The sequence below is a fragment of the Lampris incognitus genome, chromosome 9 (genome assembly GCF_029633865.1).
Source record: "Lampris incognitus isolate fLamInc1 chromosome 9, fLamInc1.hap2, whole genome shotgun sequence".
NCBI lineage: Eukaryota > Metazoa > Chordata > Actinopteri > Lampriformes > Lampridae > Lampris > Lampris incognitus.
This window is the reverse complement of record NC_079219.1, coordinates 10,863,326-10,887,339: the sequence shown is the minus strand read 5'-3', so window position 1 is coordinate 10,887,339 and position 24,014 is coordinate 10,863,326. Positions and strand designations below refer to the sequence as shown.

Genomic DNA, 24,014 nt, shown 5'->3' with positions numbered 1-24,014 from the left:
GAACGTCTACATGGATGATGGTCTAACCAGTGTCCCCTCAATAGAAGAGGCCAAGAAGCTGGTCATTGAGGCACAAGAGTTGTGCAAAAGAGGAGGTCTACACCTTCACAAATTCAACTCGAATGAAAGAGAAGTCCTGAACTCTGTGGACCCATCAGAAAGAGCAGTAACAACCAAACCACTCAATCTTGGCCTGAATGCTACACCAGCAGAACGTGCACTCGGTATCCAGTGATCACTAGAACATGACATCTTCAGCTTCAATGTCGACTTACCGGATAGGCCCTCAACACGCCGTGATATCTTGTCAGTCATTGCTTCCTTGTATGATCCACTGGGGTTTGTCGCTCCATTCACCCTAAGCGGAAAGTGCGTCCTTCAGGAGCTGTGCTGTAGAGGTATCGGATGGGATGGACCACTTCCTGAGCACTTAAACCCACGGTGGGAGGAATGGAAGAATGGTCTTCAGAAGCTGAAGGAAGTCTGAATACCGAGATGCTACCGCCCACAAGATTTCGGCAGAACTGTCAATACAGAACTGCACCACTTCTCGGATACTAGTAATGTGGGATATGGGACATGTTCCTATCTCAGATTCAAAAATGAAAGGGGTGAAGTCCACTGCTGTCTTGTGATGGCCTAAGCAAGAGTTGCACCAACAAAGCTCACAAGCATTCCAAGACTGGAACTTTCAGCAGCCGTGGTCTCCACAAGATTAAGTGTCATGCTAAAAAATGAGCTTGAAATGCAGATTGACGAAGAGTTCTTCTGGACAGACTCTCAGGTTGTCCTGGCGTATATCAACAATGAAGCACGAAGATTTCATGTCTTTGTTGCAAAACATGTGCAACTGATAAGAGCAAATACAGATCCCAACCAGTGGTACTACATCGACACAGCAGAAAACCCAGCCGACCAAGCCTCCAGAGGTCTCCCTTCATCAGACATCTCTGCAACAAACTGGCTATCAGGACCTAAGTTCCTGTGGGAGCAAGAAATATACCCAAAGTCTCACCTCTCAAATGAGCTGCTTGTTGGCGATCCTGAATTCAAGGCTATTCGGGTGTTTGCAATCAAACACTAACCTTCCCAGCCAAACATCCTCAGCCGTCTGAGTTGGTTTTCTTTCTGGACAAGACTGGTTAAGGTGGTTGCGAGGATCAAGAGGCTGAAGTCTGAGCAAGAATATCGCAGTGAACTTGTGACTGTTGAAGAACATGAGAGAGCTGCTGAGGTGGTAATAAAGCTTGTGCAACAAGAAGCCTTCTCTCAAGAGATGAAGACACTTCCAAGAGGAGACAGTCTTCCAAGCTCAAGTCCTCTATTTTGCCTCGATCCTATTTTGGACAGAGGTATTCTTCATGTCGGTGGAAAACTGAAGCAGTCATCGCTCAGTCTTGAATTTAAACACCCTATCATTCTCCCTAAAGAAAAAAGCATAAGGATTCATACAAGGGGGAAGCCATTCAGGTGCACCACATGTGGGAAACCACATGTGGGAAAATGTTTACCCGGAAGTCATCATTAAGGAAGACACCTTTCCTAGAAACCAGTGGCATCTAGGACGCGTGGTTGAAACCACGGAAGAGAGTGATGGTTTAGTATGCTGTGTAAAGGTGTTAGTAGAAAAACAAGATCATCCAGTAGGAAAACAAGATCATCCATCTAAACCTTCGATCATAGAAATTGGTTCTTCTCCTAGAGAGTGAGTGATTAGCGGAGTGACACCTCAACCACTCAGACATGCTTATTCTTTAGCAATCTAGTATACTATAGCCATGAAACTTAAAATGGTTAGCCTATATGGAATCATGTATGTTTAATTTAATATGGTTCCTCTGTATTTTCACTCATCATAACATGATTGGTGGGAGTGTAAGTGACCGCAACCCTCATGTCGTTTTTTACGGTTGCCGTTTCCAAATGTTGTTTCAACACACTGTCCAATTCAGCTGCAAAATTCACTAGTCCGATAAAAATCCTAGGGTTGGCAGTGGCACTGCTCTCATCATGGCCACGTAATCCATGTTCATATGCTCCACAAAATTTGACACAGTCAATAATCCTTGAAAGTATAGCTCTATTCCTGTTCACCTCTTCCTTGTGTTGAGCAACACCGATCCTGTAGCTGTCGCTAAGTTAGCTAGCAATGTTAGTTCTCCCAAACATGGCTAGTTTCATGGCATTATCCATATGAGCCTTACTGTCTTCATGTTTTTTTTATTTTTTCAGAAAGATGCTTAAGATCGCTCTCTCCAGTTTCAGTCCAAGCCTTGTCCGATGTGAACGTTCGAAAAAGTAAGCACAGAAAGCAAAAAACAGCATGCTGTTTGTCACATCCACAGATCCATGGTTTCCGTGCATACCAGTTGCTGGCAAAATTCCTGATGTATGATTTGCCACGATCACCAGAGGGCTGTCGAATGTTGGGGTTCTCAGGCTGATCTGGACCCAACTGCTTGACAATGAGCTTGTCAGACAAACTTCTCCGTTCAAATGGTTTTTCAAACAAAGAATCAACAGTGTTAGGAGTAGGTTGTTCCTCTAGCACATCAGCCATTGTTACATTAGCCACTTTACTAACTGCTAGCCAACTCCTCGACTTCCTGCTCTACCACTAACAACTACTATGCATACAGTTTTACACAGCACCATCTACCAAATCGGGTGGGTATTTCTCCACCCAAGAATCAGCTCTTTTCGGTGCGTGCTGTAAACCAATCCAGTGTGCGATGGCGTGGCTGCATTTAAACTCGCGTGTCTCCCATCAGGCGGAGAAAAATGCACCCTTAGGTACACAGACAAAAGATTGCAAGCAATGTTTTTTCATCAGTTATCACACTTTTCTATTATAATACATGCTTTATGTAAATATAACAGTTGGATTTTTACACACACGGCACCACAATTTAAAAAAGTATTTATTTATTACAATACTTATTTTCCAATTGGAACTGTAGGTAGGGCGGCGCCCTAGCGCCCCTAGTGGACGACACGCCACTGCCGCTTTGTCTATTTAATGATTAATTAGGCCTTGTAATGGTGTAGACCGCTGTGTTTCTTTTATATTTGAATAGGCCTTGTATAGTCATGTAGACCGCTTTGTCTATTTAATGATTGAATAGGCCTTGTATAGTATTGAATATCGCTGTCTATTTTATGTTTCAATAGGCCTTGTATAGTGTTACCAGAATGCTGTGTCTGTTTTATGATGGAATAGGCTTTGTAATGTGATGTAGACCACAGTGTCTATTTATGTTTGAATAGGCCTTTTATACTGATGTAGACCGCTGAGTCTATTTTATATTTGAGTAGGCCTGGTATAGTGATATAGACCGCTGAGTCTATTTTATGTTTGAATAGGCCTTGTACAGTATTTTAGAACGCTGTGGCTATTTTATGTTTGAATAGATCTTTTAGTGTTATCAGAATCAGAATACTTTATTCACCCCCGAGGGGAAATTGGGTCCTATTAAAGACACTCACGCTCTAGTAAAGATAAGCTAACAAGATAACAAGAAAATAGAAATAAATAGAAACTGAAGATGAAATAAGAAATAGAAAGAAGAATAAAATAAAATATGTAAACGTATATGCACTATGCTCCAGCATATAACACCGTATCTATACTGTATTACTGCAGCATGAAACAAAAAGCACAAACTAACACCCGGCAGGGTCAAATAAGTCGAAGGGCCAGTCTAATGACTATTGACGCAGTGTCTGACATTCTGAGGGAGGAGTTGTAAAGTTTGATGGCCACAGGCAGGAATGACCTCCTGTGGCGCTCTGTAGTGCATTTCGGCAGAATGAATCTATTACTAAAAGTACTCCTGTGTCCGACCAAGTACGTCATGGAATGGGTTGGAGACATTGTTGGTGATGGCATAGAACTTCAACAGCATCCTCCTCAAGAAAACCGCCGCCAGAGAGTCCAGCTCCACCCCTACAATGTCACCAGCCTTGCAGATCAGTTTATTGAGCCTGTTTGCATCCACTACCCTTAACCTGCTGTCCCAACACACAACAGCAAACAGGAGAGCACTGGCCACCACAGACGCATACCACATCCTAAGCATTGACTGGCAGATGTTGAAGGTCTTCAGCCTCTTCAAAAAGTAGAGACGGCTCTGTCCCTTCTTGTAGAGACCATCAGTTTCTTAGCCCAGTCCAGTTTATTATCTATATACACCCCCAGGTACTTGCAGTATTCCACATTATAGACCTTTATAAATATGTATTTATAGACTACTGTCTCTATTTCATCTTTGTTATTCCTGTATAAGACATGGTACTGAGGGTTCTTTCTTTTCCCCTTTCATCTCTGCTGCTCCCATATTTCCTTCATCTTCAATTATTAAGTACCAAGCCCTTGGTGTGATTTGCTTGTCGCTCATTTGTACTATTCAAACCAGGTTAATAATAAATGACAGTGATCTCTAATTACACTCAGAACCGACCCATCCACTTTGTGTCTCTAAATACTAAAGGCATAAATAATTGTATTAAAATATAGAAAATTATGTCCCACTTACAACACTTAAATGCGGGTGTAGCCTTTGTACAAGAAACCCATCTTGTAAATAATCAGGCTGTTTACCTTTAAAAGAGGATGGTTTGGTCAAGTATTTCATTCATGATTCAATGCTAAAGCCAGAGGAACAGCAATCCTCATACATAAAGATATCCCATTCCAAGTGAAAGAGGTAATTAGTGATCTAAACGGGAGATCTGTTATTGTCTCTGGGCAACTGTTCACCAGTGGTGTTATTTTGGTCAATGTTTATGCCCCAAACAGTGATGATCATATTTTTTTCAACAAGCTATTCTCTATTATACCCTGGCATAATTATTATAATTTGATACTGGGAGGCGACTAACTGTGTTCTCAACTCTATTTTGGATAGATCGTCAAACAGAGCTCAGCCACTCTCTAAATCTGCTAAGGTTATCAATGATTACAACACTCAAAATGGTCTTTCAGACATCTGAAGATTTAAGTTCCCTGATCAAAAAGTTTTTTCTTTCTTCTCTAAGGTCCACCATAGATATACTCACATTGACTACTTTCTTCTTGAATAGACCACTGGGGAATGTAAGCCCCTGCTCATATCGAAGTATTATCATTTCAGATCATGGTGCAATTTAATTTTGTTTAGCTCTACCTAACTGCCCCAGGCCCTCTCGTTGCTGGGGATTCAACCCTGTCCTATTAACTGATGAACAATGTATACACTTTGTCTCTTCTCAAATTAGTTTTTTTCTTGCAACTAATGTTTCCTCAGAAACGTCCCATTTAATCTTATGGGAGGCACTCAAGGCCTATCTTCATGGGCAGATAATTGAATACTCTTCTAAGGTAAATAAAGCAAGAGCTTCTAGACTCTATAATCCATGGCTGACATTGATAGATATTACTCCTCCTCCAACCCTTTTCAAAGAAAGACTGCATCTGCAGACAGAATATGACTTACTTTCTACAGACAGGGTGGTATATCTACTCACAAAAGCTCAGTGCAACACTTACGAATCAGATGACAAGGCCGACAGGCTACTAGCTCAGCAAGCACGTCAAGCTACTTCTCCCTTAATCACTAACATTTGCAGTCAAGCAGGGGAAATGGTAATGGACCAGGTAGAAATTAACAAAGATGTTAAGCAATATTACAGTAAGTTATATGGTTCTGAATGTGATGGAAATCGTCCACAACTTGACTCCTTCCTGGAGAACCTAACCTTCCCCTCAGTCTCAGTCCTACAAAGCCGCACACTGGGTGGTGAGATTTCTGAGACAGAAATTCTTGAAGCTATTAAATTCTTGCAAAATAATAAGACACCTGGACCAGATGACTTCACCTCTGTATTTTGCAAAAAATTTGCTTCCAACTTGTCCCCCCTGCTTCAAGTCATGTTTAATTAATCTCTGTCAGTGGGGTGCCTTCCACAAATCCTATGACAAGTGTTGATAACACTTCTGCCAAAAATGGATAAAGACCCACTTCAGTGTGCTTCATATTGTCCGATTTCCTTATTAAATGTAGATTATAAGATACTAGCTAAAATTCTAGCAGTGAGATGAGAGAAGATTTTGCCTCAGATTATATCTCCAGACCAAACAGGTTTCATTCTAAATAGGCATTCCAGCTTAAATTTGAGAAAATTACCAAATATTATGTACTCCCCTCTGAGTCGCTCCCCTGAAATGGTTGTATCACTTGATGCTGAAAAAGCATTAAAACGGATTGAATGGCAATATTTGTTTTCAGCCCTAAATAAATTTTAATTTGACGATGTCTTCATCTCATGGATTATACTACTTTACTCTCTTCCTTTGGCCAGTGTGATCACCAATGGATAACAATCTAGATATTTCTCACTCGGCAGGGGTACTCATTAAGGCTGCCCCTTGTCGCCCCTTCTTTTCGCTATCACCATTGAGCCCTTAGCTATTGCTCTTACACAGTCTAGGGAGTTTTGGGGAGTGGAACGTGTGGACATAACTTATAAACTGTGGTTGTATGCAGATGATCTTCTGTTGTATATTTCGAACCCCTTAACTTCCATTCCTCCCATTATTGATATTTTGACTAAGTTTGGAAAAGTTTCAGGATACAAAGTTAATTTTCAGAAAAGTGAAATCCATCCGTCCATTATCTGAACCACTTATCCTGCTCCCAGAGTTCCCCCTTAATGAGGCACCTACCCTAATTTCTATCTCACATTTCCCAGTCAAGATAGTAAAAAACGACTTTATCTTGGGGTTGAAATCACATGCACTTTTTTCGCTCTTTTCACCAAGAATTTTGGTATTTTATTTGAAAAATGTAAACAAATTATGGCTGGATGGATAAAGCTCCCCCTGTCCATAGTTGGAGGAGTCGATCTTATTAAAATGATTATATTACCAAAATTCACTTACCTATTCCAAAATATCCCCATTCTGATCAAGAAGTCTTTCATTAATTCACTAGAAGAACCCCGCTACAATGTAGCAGCTTGGTTATCCACCCGTCTAAATCTCCCTCCTCTTCATCCTGCCAGCCAACCGCCTGCCCCTAAACCCCCCCCACTCCAACTCCCTCCCCCCAAATGCTCGGAATCCCCTGAAATGCCGAGAAAAGTGGTTTACCCCCCCCCCCCACTCCAACCCCCCCCCAAATGCTCAGAATCGTCTGAAATGCCGAGAAAAGTGGTTTTTAGCCATTTTTAGAAAATGCATATTTTGCATAATTACGCATAATTATTATAATTATATTTTAATTTTCTGCTATTTTCCTGGTCCTCTCTGGAACAATACCTACCACCTCTAAAAACAATTAGGATCATAAGTGCATTTTTGCAAAAATGCATATATTTTGCATAATGCCAAAACATTTCTAAGTCCCAGAATTTTTTTTTATATAGGTGAAAAAATCAAAAGATGCTCAGAATCATCTGAAATGCCGAGAAAAGTGGTTTTTAGCCATTTTTAGAAAAATGCATATTTTGCATATTTATGCATAATTATGCATAATTTTAATTTTCTGGGATTTTTCCCTTACTCTCTGAGACAATACCTACCACCTCCAAGAAGAATTAGGATAATAAGTGCTTTAGTTTTCGGTCCCGCTATCTACACTAACGCCACACACACACACATTCCGAAAATATATGAGTAGATTAGAGAAGAGTATAGCTTCATGTATCTGGAATGGTAAACCACATAGTATTAAAAGCAGTGCGCTGCAGAGACCTAAAAAGCTTGCTCGCCTTGCTCTACCCGATTTCATATATTATTATTAGGCTTGTAATATCAAGAAAATATTATGCTGGATGGGGGAGTGTGCGCAAGACTAGGGGTTCCCAAACTCTTTCATGCCAAGGACCCCTTAATAGCTGTAGCCTCTGGCTGGGGCCCCCCTATTGCGACATGGCTTAAAAAAATTACACTGGTAAATATAAAAAAATCAAACATACAGCTTCTTAATATTTCCTTATTTTTATGAATGCAATATTAATTTAATTTACATTTCAAATAATTTCTCAGTTGTATTATATTCAATATTCTTTCTTTTATTAACCAAACATTGTCATTTGTGCTTTACAATATTCATCAACAGTTCTTTCTTTTAGTATTTTTCTTTCTTATTATTCATTTAATTTCCCCAAATTACTATTAAATATTTCCTGTTTTATTGTAAACATTCAGTGTCATTTCTCAGTTTTACAATGTTCAACATTTCTTTCTTTCAGTAATTGTCTTTCTTATTATTAATGTCATTTCCCAGACTTGTTATATTCAATATTTCTTTCTACTATATAAACATTCTGTCATTCTGTTTTACAATGTTCAACGTTCTTTCTTTGTGTAATGTTCTTTCTTATCGTTCATTGTGTGTGTGTGTGTGTGTGTGTGTGTGTTTGTGTGTGTGTGTGTGTGCACGCACGCGCGCGCGCCTCACTAGTGGGAAGGGTGGGCTCGGTGGCTCCTACACAGTTTATCAATCCTGGGTTTTAGGTTTGTGAGTGCCATACACATGTCATTGTCCACGTGCAAACGTGCTCTGTGCTTTTCTTTCAGTACTTTCAATGTTGAGAATCCTGACTCGCAAAGGTATGTGGTGGCAAATGGAAGAAGGGATTTGACAGCCCTATCAGCCAGGGTAGGACAGTCCATTCTCACATACAGCCAGTACTCACGGAGTGAAAGAGCATCAAATTTCATTTTCAATTCCCCTGAATTTGACATATCAATGAGTTCCTCTTGGGACTTCATATCCAGAGTGGCACCTACTCCGTGTGCAAAAGGGTCTCTGATCCAGTCTTGGTGGGAATTGTCAAGGTCAGGGAAATAGTCTTTGAAATATCCCTGCATGTGCTCCAGGTGGGATTGAATAAGTGGTGAGATGGTGCCTGATTCAACACCAGATGACAGCAGCTCTTAGTGAAGATGTGGGAACATCTCTGTCACTCTCTCCTGGAGTTTGCTCAACCACAATGTGATTTTCTTGGAAAAAGCACACATTTTGTTCTGGACATGTAATATGTATGTATCACGCCCCTGCATGTTCTGATTCAGTTTATTTAGATGCTGGAAAATGTCCGACAAATATACGAGTTTCTGAATCAATGATGCATCTGAAAAACAGTCTGCCAGCAGCTGATGGTTTTCAGACGAGAGGAATTCAGCGATTTCCCTTCGAAGCTCAAATACGCGACTGAGAACAGCCCCTCGTGAAAGCCAGCGTACATTGGAGTGGAGCAGCAAACCCTCAAATCTAGCGCCCATCTCGTTACACAAAAGAGCGAACAGTCGGTGTTTCAGGGGGCGTGCTTTTATGAAATTGATGATGTGTATAACGTCCTGTAATACCTGATGAAGTTCATCATCGATCCGTTTCAGTACGAGCGCCTCGCGGTGGAGCATGCAGTGCGTGGCAACAGCATTGGGGGCCTTCTGCCTGATGAATGCTGTCACTCCACTCTTTTGGCTGGTCGTGGATGCTGCCCCGTCAGAACAAACCCCCACACAGTGCTTTGCAAAATAATATTTCCTCACAAAGCTTTCCTGGGAAATGAATTGGATGTACACAAGCAGTTGTGCAGCATTGGACACGTCCGTGCTCTCGTCCAGCTGAAGTGCAAAATACTCGCTGGTTCTCACCTGTTCCAAAAGCTGAACGGGCCCATCCTGAGCCATGTCACCTATCCGCCGACTCAAGGAATTGTCGGAGAGTGGTACAGTGTTGATTTTGCTGGTGGCATCCTCACCAAGCAATTCTCTGACAATATCTTTGGTAGCTGGTAGAATTAATTTTTCTCCAGTTGTGTGCGGTTTCTTAGCACGGGCAATGTGGTATGAGGCCAAAAAGGATGCCTTCAATGCCCATTCAGAAACCGTAACTTGCTGCCCAAAAGTAGCCGACTGCCTGGCCAGATGTTCTTTTCGTTTGAAAAATTCTAGTGATTTGTCGGCCTCTGACGGGTGCTTTTGATTCAAGTGTCGTTCAAGTTTAGATGGCTTCAGACACTCATTCGAGAGGGTCTCGAGGGAGAGAACACATTTAGGAATATCATGTCCATTTTTACTTGCGGATGTAAAGCCATACTTTATGTACGCTTGGTCGTATCTTCGTGTTTTAGTTGGCCAGGAGTTCCGTGTTCGTGCATTTTTTCCAGCTGAGCTGCTGCCTCCAATCTGCTCATTGCTGCCTCCAATCTGCTCGTTGCTGTCTCCAGTTTGCTCGTCTGACGTTTTTCTCTTCAAAAACTTCTCCATTATTTTAAGCTAGCACCAGCTAACTAGCTAAATTCCACGGCCACAGAAAAAAGCTAACGTTAGCTCGCTAGCGCAAGAAGCAGTCGTAAGCTAACTTGTGATTTGATTAACACGCTCGGGCAACAGTTGGCAGCTAAACATGCTTTGACTGACAGGCAGATGGTTAGTTATTTATTGGCTGCGGTTGAAAGAAGGGCGTGGCAGAGACCTCATTTCGGTATGGAAAGATTTATTACAACTGATATTTTAAACCGGCACAATAATCTTATGAATTGAATTTGAATTGAAATTTATTTTTTGATATATTTAATTTCATTTTCGTTATTATTTTTTTTTAACTGCATTTTTCTCTCCTGGACCCCCTGGTGCCTCCTGGCTCCCCCCCAGGGGGCCGTGGCCCCCACTTTGAAAATTGAGGTGCAAGACAACTGTGAGGCTTGGATACAAATAGAACACACTTCCAGCCCATTTCCTTTACGCTCCTTAATCTGTGCCTCCTCACCCGCTCCTCAAAGCCAGTTTTCTTCCAACCCAATAGTGTGCCATTCAGTTAGAATTTGGTCACAATTTAGGAGACATTTTAGGCAATTTAGGAGACATCTCTTTATCCCCACACTGCAAAGACTTGATATCAATTCTTTATGACAGAATAAGTAATATCTCCCCTCATTCATTGCAAGTTGTTAGGAGACTTTTTTTGTCTGTTTATTTTCCTTTTTCTTTTTTCTATATGTATGCGTGTATTATGAATAATATGTATGGCAAGATACATGTGCAATCTGTGTACTAATATATGTACAGTGCATCCGGAAAGTATTCACACCCCTTCACTTTCCCCACATTTTGTTATGTTACAGCCTTATTCCAAAATAGATTAAATTCCTTTTTTTCTCATCAATCTACACATAATACCCCATAATGACAAAGCAAAAAAGGTTTTGTAGAAATTTTTGCAAATTTATTAAAAATAAAAAACTGAAATATTGCATGTACGTAAGTATTCACACCCTTTGCTATGACACTCAAAATTGAGCTCAGGTTCATCCTGTTTCCACTGATCATCCTTGAGATGTTTCTACATCTGGATTGGAGTCCACCTGTAGTAAATTCAATTGATTGGACATGATTTGGAAAGGCACACACCTGTCTATATAAGGTCCCACTGTTGACATGCATGTCAGAGCAGAAACCAAGCCATGAAGTCAAAGGAATTGTCTGTGGACCTCCGAGACAGGATTGTATCGAGGCACAGATCTGGCGAAGGGTACAAAAACATTTCTACAGCTTTGAAGAGCACAGTGGTCTCCATCATTCATAAATGGAAGAGGTTTGAATCCACCAGGACTCTTCCTAGAGCTGGCCGCCCAGCCAAACTGAGCAATCGGGGGAGAAAGGCCTTGGTCAGGGGGGTGACCAAGAACCCAATGGTCACTCTGACAGAGCTCCAGCGATCCTCTGTGGAGATGGGAGAACCTTCCAGAAGGACAACCATCTCTGCAGCACTCCACCAATCAGGCCTTTATGGTAGAGTGGCCAGACGGAAGCCTCTGCTTAGTAAAAGGCACATAACAGCCCGCTTGGAGTTTGCCAAAAAGCACCCAAAGGACTCTCGGGCCATGAGAAACAAGATTCTCTGGTCTGATGAAACCAAGATTGAACTCTTTGGCCTGAATGCCAAACGTCACGTCTGGAGGAAACCAGGCACCTCTCATCACCTTGCTAATACCATCCCTACAGTGAAGCATGGTGGTGGCAGCATCATGCTGTGGGGATGTTTTTAAGCGGCAGGACTGAGAGACTAGTCAGGATCGAGGGAAAGATGAATGGAGCAAAGTACAGAGAGATCCTTGATGAAAACCTGCTCCAGAGCGCTCAGGACCTCAGACTGGGGCGAAGGTTTACCCTTCAACACGACAACGACCCTAAGCACACAGCCAAGACAACAAAGGAGTGGCTTCGGGACAAGTCTGTGAATGTCCTTGAGTGGCCCAGCCAGAGCCCAGATTGAACCCCATTGAACATCTCTGGAAAGACCTGAAAATAGCTGTGCAGCGACACTCCCCATCTAACCCTACAGAGCTCGAGAGGATCTGCAGAGAAGAATGGGAGAAATACCCCAAATATACAGTGGCTTGAAATAGTATTCATACCCCTTGAACTTTTCCACATTTTGTCACGTTACGACCAAAAACATAAATATATTTTATTGGAATTGTATGTGAAAGACCAACACAAAGTGGCACACAATTGTGAAGTACAAAGAAAATTACACATGATTTTAAAAAAAATTTACGAATAAAAAACTGAAAATTGCGGTGTGCAAAAGTATTCAGCCCCCTTTTCTCTGAGTGCAATCAATTGCCTTCAGAAGTTGCCTGATGATTGCTGAATGATCGAATGTTGACCCAATGACTAAATAGAGTCAACCTGTGTGTAATCTAATCTCAGTACAAATACAGCTGTTCTGTGACGGCCTCAGAGGTTTGTTAAGAGAATATTGGGGCGCAAACAGCATCATGAAGTCCAAGGAACACACCAGACAGGTCAGGGATAAAGTTGTGGAGAAGATTAAAGCAGGGTTAGGCTATAAAAAGATTTCCCAAGCTTTGAACATCTCACGGAGCACTGTTCAATCCATCATCCTGAAATGGAAAGAGTATGGCACAACTGCAAACCTGCCAAGACACGGCCGTCCACCTAAACTTACAGGCCGAACAAGGAGAACACTGATCAGAGATGCAGCCAAGAGGCCCATGGTGACTCTGGACGAACTGCAGAGATCCACAGTGGGGGAATCTGTCCACAGGACAACTATTGGTCGTGCACTGCACAAATCTGGCCTTTATGGAAGAGTGGCAAGAAGAAAGCCATTGTTAAAAGAAAACCATAAGAATTCCCGTTTGCAGTTTGCCAGAAGCCATGTGGGGGACACAGCAAACATGTGGAAGAAGGTGCTCTGGTCAGATGAGACCAAAATTCAACTTTTTGGCCTAAATGCAAAACGCTGTGTGTGGCGGAAACTAACACTGCACATCACTCTGAACACACCATCCCCACTGTCAAACATGGTGGTGGCAGCATCATGCTCTGGGGGTGCTTCTCTTCAGCAGGGACAGGGAAGATGGTCAGAGTTGATGGGAAGATGGATGGAGCCAAATACAGGGCAATCTTGGAAGAAAACCTGTTGGAGTCTGCAAAAGACTTGAGACTGGGGCGGAGGTTCACCTTCCAGCAGGACAACGACCCTAAACGTAAAGCCAGGGCTACAATGGAATGGTTTAAAACAAAACATATTCATGTGTTAGAATGGCCCAGTCCAAGTCCAGACCTAAATCCAATTGAGAATCTGTGGCAAGATCTGAAAACTGCCGTTCACAAACGCTCTCCATCTAATCTGACTGAGCTTGAGCTGTTTGCAAAGAAGAATGGGCAAAAATTTCAGTCTCTAGATGTGCAAAGCTGGTAGAGACATACCCCAAAAGACTTGTAGCTGTAATTGCAGCAAAAGGCGGTTCCACAAAGTATTGACTCAGGGGGTTGAATACTTTTGCACACCGCACTTTTCAGTTTTTTATTTGTAAAACATTTTTTAAATCCTGTATCATTTTCTTTGTACTTCACAATTGTGTGCTACTTTGTGTTGGTCTTTCACATAAAATTCCAATAAAATATATTTATGTTTGTGGTTGAAACGTGACAAAATGTGGAAAAGTTCAAGGGGTATGAATACTTTTGCAAGCCACTGTAGGTGTGCCAAGCTTGTAGCTTCATACCCAAGAAGACTTGAGGCTGTAATCACTGCCAAGGGTGCCTCAACCAAGTACTGAGTAAAGGGTGTGAATACTTATGTACATGCAATATTTTAGTTCTTTATTTTTAATAAATTTGCAAACATTTCCACAAAACCCTTTTCGCTTTGTCATTATGGTGTATTGCATGTAGATTGATGAGGGAAAGAAAAGGAATTTAATCCATTTTGGACAAGGCTGTAACATAACAAAATGTGGGGAAAGTGAAGGGGTGTGAATCCTTTCTGGATGTACTGTATATGGATTATGTGTAATGCATTTATGGTTATGTAGTTCCAAATATATCCATGTGTATGTGCAAAAAAAATGTATTGTGAAAATCAATCACAATTGTTAGAGACATGGTATTGAGACAGTGAACCTGGCCTGTCTCTGTCTATCGGTGGTGGTACTGAACCATTCGTCAATCGATGCACGCATGCTGCCCTTGGTGCTGAAACCGACTGCGGTGTTGAAAGCAACTGACAACACATTTTATTTTATTTTTCTTCAGAACAGGCTTGTTTGACAAAGTGGGTTCACCATATGCTAAGCAAGGCATAGGCTTGCTTAGCTAAATAAATGATAATTTGTGTTTATGGATAGGATAGTTTATTTATATCCGCTGTTTTCCAGCTGTGAATTTTAAAATGATTTTATCAGAAGGGCCTCTCGAGAATGCTTTGCCCCCTTTGTGCTGACAGCCTAGCTCTGCCTCTGCCCTGATGGCTGGCAGATTTACCCCCCCCCCCTTTTCACTGATTCATGGGAATGTCTCTAACATAAAATACGAAGTGTGCAACTTATTGAAATTAACTCTGTGATTAGGTCATCCCTGCCCTGGACTATTCCGGTAGGTGTAAATTTTAGAGTGCGTTACAACAACAAACACTTTGTCTGTTACCCCCTTTCCACTGGGCTGGTGCTGGTACTGGTGCCGGTTCACAGTTGTGAACCTTCTATGAACCGGTTTCCAAGGTTTTTTTTTTGTTTTTTTTTTTAAATCAAAAAAACATTTAAGTTGTTGACGTTTACAATTATGTAACCGGATACAAGCATTACAGAAAACAAAGTATATAGTGTTGTCAAAAGGAACAGCAATACTTAAAGTAAATAAACGTGCTTGGAGGGGTTTCAATTAAACCTCAGTTAAAGAATATTTTTTACAAACACACAGAATATTTTTTACAAACAGAGTATTTCTGGCTTTAATGTTTGTGCAGTATTTTAAAGTTTCCAAATATATATTAAGAGTGGCTCTTAAAAACCATAAAATTTGGCCTCTAGTCAGAGAATTTGCTGGTGTTTATATGATTTTTTTTTTTTAATTCATTTTTATTTAACCAGAAGGATCCCGTTGAGATTACAAGCCTCTTTTTCAAGGGAGATCTGGCAAAGATAGGCAGCAGCAATTAGAAAGCACAGATACAAAATCACACAGTTGCAAAATTACACATTTGAAAACACAAACAAAAGACAAAAAAATTTAGAAAAAAGTAAATTGCAAGCAGATTATAAAAAACAAGTACATGTTGTGAAATCAGCTTCAAGTACTCTCAATTTGGATTTAAAACAGCTCAGTGAGATTAACTCTGTAAGTTTCCAGTCATTCTGCAACATATTCCAGGTTAAAGGTGCAGAATGAACAAAAGCCTTTTTACCCAATTCAGTGCGGGCATATGGAACAGAAAGCAACACATAGTCAAGAGAACGAAAGGAGTAAGGACCAGCACTTCTCAGTGCAATTAAATCACAAATGTAGGAAGGCAGTAGACCGAGGATTACCTTATATACACTGCTCAAAAAAATAAAGGGAACACCTAAAAACACAATATGGACCTCGATGAATGAAATATTTCAGCTGAAAATCTTTATTTATTAGACAGAGGAATGTGTTTAGAGCAAAATAACCTAAGAATGATCAATGGAAATCAAAATCATTAGCCCATTAAGGTCTGGATTCAGAATCATACTCAAAATCAAAGTGGAAAATGAGAACATAGGCTGATCCAACTTCTGTGGAAATTCTTCAAGATGATTCAAAATGAGGCTCAGTAGTGTGTGTGGCCTCCACGTGCCTGTATGCACTCCCTACAACGTCTGGGCATGCTCCTGATGAGACGACGGATGGTCTCCTGAGGGATCTCCTCCCAGACCTGGATCAGGGCATCGGTCAACTCCCGGACAGTCTGTGTTGCGACATCGCGTTGGCGGATGGTACGAGACATGATGTCCCAGAGGTGCTCGATTGGATTCAGGTCTGGGGAACGTGCAGGCCAGTCCATAGCATCAATGCCCTCGACATACAGGAACTGCTGACACACTCTGGCCACATGAGGACGAGCATTGTCATGCATGAGCAGGAACCCAGGGCCCACTGCACCAGCATATGGTCTGACAATGGGTCTGAGGATCTCATCCCGGTACCTAATGGCAGTCATGGTACCTCTGGCTAGCACGTAGAGGTCTGTGCGGCCCTCCAAGGATATGCCTCCCCAGACCATCACTGACCCACCGCCAAACCGGTCATGCTGGAGGATGTTGCAGGCAGCAGAACGTTCTCCACAGCGTCTCCAGACTCTCTCACGTCTGTCACATGTGTTCAGTGTGAACCTGCTCTCATCTGTGAAGAGCACGGGGCGCCAATGGCGAATCTGCCAACCAAGATGTTCTCTGGCAAAGGTCAATCGGGCTGCACGGTGTTGGGCTGTGAGCACAGGCCCGAATTGTGGACGTCGGGCCCTCATACCATCCTCATGCATTCTGTTTCTCACTGTTTGAGCAGAAACCTGCACATTAGTGGCCTGTTGAAGGTCGTTTTGTAGGGCTCCGGCAGTGCTCCTCCTGTTCCTCCTTGCACAAAGGACCAGATAGCGGTCCTGCTGCGGGGTTGTTGTCCTCCTGCGGCCCCCTCCACGTCTCCTGGTGTACTGGCCTGTCTCCTGGTACCTCCTCCATGCTCTGGACACTGTGCTGGGAGACACATCAAATCTTCTTGCCTCAGCACGCATTGATGTGCCATCCTGGATGAGCTGCACTACCTGAGCAACTTCTGTAGGTTGCAGATACCGCCTCATGCCACCTCTAGTGGTGAGGGCACTAGCAAAATGAAAAACTAACCAAAGATCGGCCAGAAAAGATGAGGACAGGCAAATGGTCTGTGGCCACCACCTGCAAATCCATTCCTTTTATAGGGGTTGTCTTGCAAATTGTCTGATTTCCACCTGGTGGAAATCAGACAATTTACCAACAGGTGAAATTGATTCACAAATCAGTGTTGCTTCCTAACTGGACAGGTTGATATCTCAAAAGTGTGATTGACTTGGAGCTACATTGCATTGCTTATGTGTTCCCTTTATTTTTTTGAGCAGTGTATATAAAAGTATACCAATGATTGAGCCTTCGGGTGGCCAGAGCAGGCCATCCCACCCGAGCATACAACTCACAGTGATGTGGCAATGATTTGCAATTAGTAATAAATCTCAAAGAAGAATGGTAGGCAGTGTCTAACGCGTGGAGACATTGAGCAGAAGCATTCATATACAAAAGAACTCCATAATCCAACACAGGTAAAAAGGTGGCAGCAGCAAGTCACTTTTTTACATTTAAAGAAAAACACAACTTATTTTGAAAATAAAAACCCAGTTTCAGGCTCAGCTTTTTCCACAAGATTCTCCACATGTGGCTTGAAAGTGAGGGAGTCATCAATCAGGACACCCAGGTATTTGTACACATTGACCACCTCTATTTCATTTCCCTCTAAAGTGGTTAATGAAGGGAAGATATTTGCCGAGAAATAAGAAATGATTGACAAAGTACAAATCATCTATACTATTAACGTCATCCTTCTGAACCCCAAACAATACATTCATCTCAGTGATAATGAAGTGTACGCCATTTCTGTTTATAAAATTCACCATATTGGTCCAAAAGATTTTGCTATACAAACATTCCCAAAACAAATGTAATAAAGTTTCTTCACAACTTTTACAGAAACAGCAGTTAGTGTCAAAATCCAGCATACTATATTTAATGACGCAAGTCTTCACTGGATAACATCTATGTATAATTTTTAAAGGTACTTCTTTTTCTTAATAGTTAAATGTTATTCCAGTAGAAGACAGCAGAAGGTATGATAACCACATCTCTTAGAATTACATTCCTTATACATTTATTAATTGCTTATTACTTAATAATGAACACTCTGCATCAATATATACGTTATAACAACATATATAATCTAGAGTATCGAATACTAGTCTTATATTGTTAGCTATATGACTGCCAGACATAAATCCTGACTGAGTTTCCTCTATAATTTCATCAAGAGTTTCTTTAAGTCTTTTCACAAATCATATAGCTATAATTTTGATGCGAAGATTTTCATTGGGAGTAACGAAGAAGGACAGGATTAGGAATGATTATATTAGAGGGACCGCTCAGGTTGGACGGTTTGGTGACAAAGCAAGAGAGGCAAGATTGAGATGGCTTGGACATGTGTCGAGGAGAGATGCTGGTTATATTGGGAGAAGGATGCTGAATATGGAGCTGCCAGGGAAGAGGAAAAGAGGAAGGCCAAAGAGGAGGTTTATGGATGTGGTGAGGGAAGACACGCAAGTGGCTGGTGTGACAGAGGAAGACTACTACTTTCGGCTTCTCCTGTTAGGGGTCGCCACAGTGGATCATTGTTTCCATCTCTTCTTGTCCTCTGCATCTTCCTCTGTCACACCAGCCAACTTCATCTGCTCCCTCACCACATCCATAAACCTCCTCTTTGGCCTTCCTCTTTTCCTCTTGCCTGGCAGCTCCATCTTCAGCATCCTTGTTCCAATATACCCAGCATCTCTCCTCCGCGCATGTCCAAGCCATCTCAATCTTGCCCCTCTTGCTTTGTTTCCAAACTGCCCAATCTGAGCTGTCCCTCTAATATACTCGTTCGTAATCCTGTCCTTCTTTGTCACACCCAACGAAAATCTTAGCATCTTCAACTCTGCCACCTCCAGCTCCGCCTCCTGTCTTTTCGTCAGTGCCACAGTCTCCAGACTATATCAAATAGCTGGTCTCACAACCATCTTGTAAACCTTCCCTTTAACTCTTGCTGGTACCCATCTGCTGCAAATCACTCCTGACACTCTTCTCCACCCACTCCACCCTGCCTGCACTCTCCTCTTCACCTTTCTTCTGCACTCCCCATTACTTTTAACAGTTGACCCTGAGTATTTAAACCCATCCACCTTCGCCACATCCTCACCATTCAGCTGTCCTCCCTCATGCATAGGTATTCCATCTTGCTCCTAGTGACTTTCATTCCTCTTCTCTCCAGTGCGTAACTCCACCTCTCTAGGCTCTCCTCAACCTGCAACCTACTCTCGCTACAGATCACAATGTCATCTGTGAACATTGTAGTCCACACAGACTCCTGCCTGATCTTGTCCGTCAACCTGTCCATCACCATTGCAAACAAGAAAGGGCTCAGAACCAATCCTTGATATAATCCCACCTCCACCTTGAACCCGTCTGTCGTTCCTACCGCACACCTCACCACTGTCACACTGTCCTCATACATATCCTGCACCCCTCCAACATGCTTCTTTGCAACTCCCGACTTCCTCATACAATACCACACCTCCTCTCTCGGCACCCTGTCATATGCTTTCTGTAAATCCACAAAGACACAAATTAACTCCTGGCCTTCTCTATACTTCTCCATCAACATTCTCAAAGCAAACATCACATCTGTGGTATTCTTTTGTGGCATGAAACCATACTGCTGCTTGTTAATCATCACCTCTCCTCTTAACCTAGCTTCCACTACTCTTTCCCATAACTTCATGCTGTGGATGATCAACTTTATACCTCTGCAGTTACTACAGTTCTGCACATCGCCCTTATTCTTGAAAGTCGGTACCAGTATGCTTCTTCTCCACTCAGGTATCTTCTCGCTTTCCAACATTGTGTTAAACAATCTAGTTAAAAATTCCAATGCCGCACCAACTCCCACATGTGGCGGGGGTTTGGATGGAAGTGTTTTAGTCGATTTTTTATTACACCAAAACAGAAAGCACATATTGATGGGGGGGACACCAAATGTTGGAGACAGTGTGGACTTCAGGAAGCCAACCACTGGCACATATTCTGGGAGTGCCCAATGATAAGACCTTTCTGGGCAGAGCTTCACAAAGCATTGAAAAGCATACTTAATAATGATCTGCCCTTGCAATTTTCCCCAATATTCTTAGGAAATGCCGATTTCCAGGCAGGATGGCCGGATGAATATTTATTTGGTATTTTGACATGTGCTGGTAAAAAAGCACTCACAAGACATTGGTTACTTCCTGAACCCCCCACAATTCAGGAGTGGATAGATATAGTAAATTACATTTATGTTATGGAAAAGATTACTTTTTCCCCCTGTCTTCAGAAAAAGAAGTTTGTTAAATTCTGGACCAAGTGGGTCAAATATGTGAGGCCCTTAAGGCCAGATTATGTGGAGATATTGAATTAATTAGATTTTAATACACCCTCGCTCTCTACCCTCACACTCCTTTTCCCTACCATGCATTGGGAACCTTCACACTCTCCCTACCACAAACTGGGAATCCTCATATCACCTCTCTCCTGTATAGTCTTATGTACACACGTTACCTCTCCCAAATTGTATAAAGTTCTTAAAGTTTGCCTTTTTTTATATGTATGTGTGTGTGTGTGTGTGTGTGTATGTATGTATATATATATATATATATATATATATATATATATATATATATATGTGTGTATGTGTGTATATATATATATAGTTTTTTGTTTGTTTGTTTGTTTGTTTTTTTTACTTTCTCTTGTAAGTTTAAAAAACAACCTGAATGGCAGAAGAAAATGAAACTTATTGTTTTGATATACATTTTGTAATATATACTGATGTGAAAAATAAAGAATAAAATTAAAAAAAAAAACAATTCCAATGCCATCTCTCCTAAACACGTCCGTGCCCCACACATATGTCATCTGGACCAACCGCCTTTCCACTTTTCATCCTCTTCATAGCTGCCCTCACTTCCTCCTTGCTAATCCACTGCACTTACTGATTCACTATCCCCACATCATTCAACCTTCTCGCTCTCTCATTTTCTTCATTCATCAGCCCCTCAAAGTACCCATTCCACCTTCTCAACACACTCTCCTCGCTTGTCAGGACATTTTCATCCCTATCCTTCATCACCCTAATCTGCTGCACATCCTTCCCAGCTCACTCCCTTTGTCTAGCCAATCAGTACAAGTCCTTTTCTCCTTCCTTCGTGTCCAACCTCTCATACAACTCGCCATATGCCTTTTCCTTTGCCTTCATTTTATATTCTCTCTACTTGGCAATGAATATGATTCTGATTCAGATTTTGTAACCAATATATCTGTCCTGGGTACGACATTAAACTGCAACCGCTGGGTTGTCGGTGACTAAACCGGCACCCCCACTTCAACCCTTGGGTTGTTTTGAGGGGGGTGTGTGGACACCCAGCAGGACTAAAAAGAAAACCTGTCAAAGGGCGGATGAGTTCCTTTGTGAACCAACGGCTATCCATACCTGGAGAGGAAATAGGAACCACCGGGTACTCCCCCTACTGAAACACAATGATGGCTCAACCGAGACTTGCTGAGGCATCAGCTGTGCTCCTACGACCTCCATAGGTTACGGAACTGATGATGATGATGAACCAATATACAATTAGGGATACAATGGTGAATGAGTCCACCCACTTACTGCCAAAAAGAAAAACCACTGGTGAGAGAGCAGGTGTAAGTTTTGTGAGCAGGAGAACAGTGATAGTAGTTGTGTACTCGGAGATAACGGTCATCTGCTCTTTAGGATTCTGCGCATGCTCAAAGCATGGTTTTCTTCTCGTAGGCTAGAATGTTGCGCACATGAGCAGAGATATTTTGCGCGAGAGTGCTGTGAAAGGGCTCACAAAAGTAATATGCGTGTGCAGCTGTCTGAATTGTGCGTGTGGCTCCTCTACATCCGTGTGCATGGATCTCATTTGCGCCTGCAGATTTTGGCAGTGAAATACCATCATACAGCAATATTACCCATGCTTCTCGCAACAGACCATTTGAGGCAATAACAGTAGAATAAAGTGGTGTATTGAAGGTCTCAATTTAATGTGTACACACAAATCCTAATAAATTAAAAAAATTACACAATGTCACTTTAACAAATTCAAAATTCACATTTAATCCAAAGGTGTTCAGCAAAATTGTCAGTATTGGTGCTGGATGTAAGTTGAGGCAATAACTTGTGTTGTGTTGTAGTGTTGTTATTCCATGTTAAGTACACTGTGACAGCCATGAGACTGGAATCAAATTCCATGTGCGCAAACTTGCATGGCCAATAACTCCGATTCTGATTTTGATGTTAATTTATAACCCTATACATTTTCCCATTAGTTTAGTAAGGCAGTGGAACTGGAACGCCTTCTTTGTGTGGAAAACTCACATCACATTTCAGTGGTCTATAGAGCATTGCTGCATTTGATGTACACACACACACACACACACACACACACCATTGTTTTTAAAAATTCATGAAATAAACATTATAATCAAGATGAATGCTGAGAACATACAGTTTAAGCTTCCCGCATGACTTGCATATTATCACAGAAATCTCCTTCTTTTTGTAATTCAGGCCCACTCTTACAAGATGTGAAATTCCAGAAAATGTGTCTGTCACATGAAGGTTTAGTTTTCTGAAGTAAGCCAGTCTTTCACCATGTCCTACCCCCAGGGAACAGAGCTACCCGCTGATGTAATGCATTGGAGCCACTTACAGTATGAAGCGATCCGTTCATCCGGTTCCCTTTTTCGCTGACTTCCTCTGAAAAAGTCCAAACTTGTGCTAACTGGTTCTGTCTGCAGTCAACATGACCCATCTCTGCATTTTGGAGAGACCGGAAATGATTTACCCATGGTGCAAAGTCACCGCAATCAGCAGTGTTTGGAAAAATAAATTCTCTCCTATGAAACATCATTTCACTGTTTAACCTTTCATGCCAGGCAGTGGATCATTCCTTCTGCTCAGTGGAAAGGGACCGCATCTCCTGACCACACCCTCTTTATGAGATTATTATAACATCACTCATAATATTGGTGAAGTTAATGTCTCTTGTTGGGTGACCATTCTGATGTCTGACGCAGGATTTGACAAAAATTTTATTTTAAGAACATGTTTACTCTAATCCCACACAGTTACAGGAAATAGAATGTCCCATCTGCCCATCCATGTTTTTGGTGTTGCTTGTCTGTTTGATTGTTGTTTATCTGTCAACAAGTTGAAAATTGGAAAACAGCTGCAGCAAAGGAGAGGACATTTTCAGGAAAGGTGGTCAGCGGTCCCCAGATGACCTGGTTTAGATTTTGGAGGAGACTGGCTCAAGGTCTTAGAAAAAGGCAAAATCAAATGTTTTGGCTGTAAGTGTGTCAAAATGTTCAGTTTAGTTGGAATTCACAGCATAACTTTCCATTGACTTTCCATTCATAAAAATATACTCCTATGCATTGCTAAAGTGAGAAATGTATTGTTTTGAAGATTGGTAATGGTCAAAGTTCATTTATTGTGTCATTTTAATCCCAGCTCATGTGAGTTCTGGATCCCTGTTAGTATGTTCATACAGTGTAATTGTGAAATTATACCGAGAAATCCTTCAGGAAAAAATTGTGTTGGCAGGAAAAAAAAAATCATTTTGGTGGTCTTTATTTTGAAGAGTATCTCTTCTGCCCCATGAGAGTGACTAGATGTGTCTCCATCCAAATACAAAAGCAGCCAGTGTCTGGGCAGGATTTGCGTTTGACACATTCACGTCACAGATCCTTCACCACATTTTGACTGTAAAAAATCATTGACAGAGAAGGAAAGGAATTTGATTGAGATTATTTTTTTAAACATTTTCAGCAGAATGGAAACATCTATTCATTCATTC

At 41.7% G+C, this 24,014-nt stretch overlaps 1 protein-coding gene across 1 annotated transcript in view; it reads left to right on the top strand.

Moving 5' to 3' along the window:
• Positions 1 to 745: 745 nt before the first annotated feature.
• The window catches only part of plin6 (perilipin 6), a 37,410-nt gene continuing 14,141 nt past the window's right edge, over positions 746 to 24,014 (top strand). The window contains exon 1 of the mRNA XM_056286162.1: positions 746 to 984. Coding sequence (XP_056142137.1) covers positions 746 to 984 — 239 coding nt within the window. The remainder of the gene's footprint in view (positions 985 to 24,014) is intronic.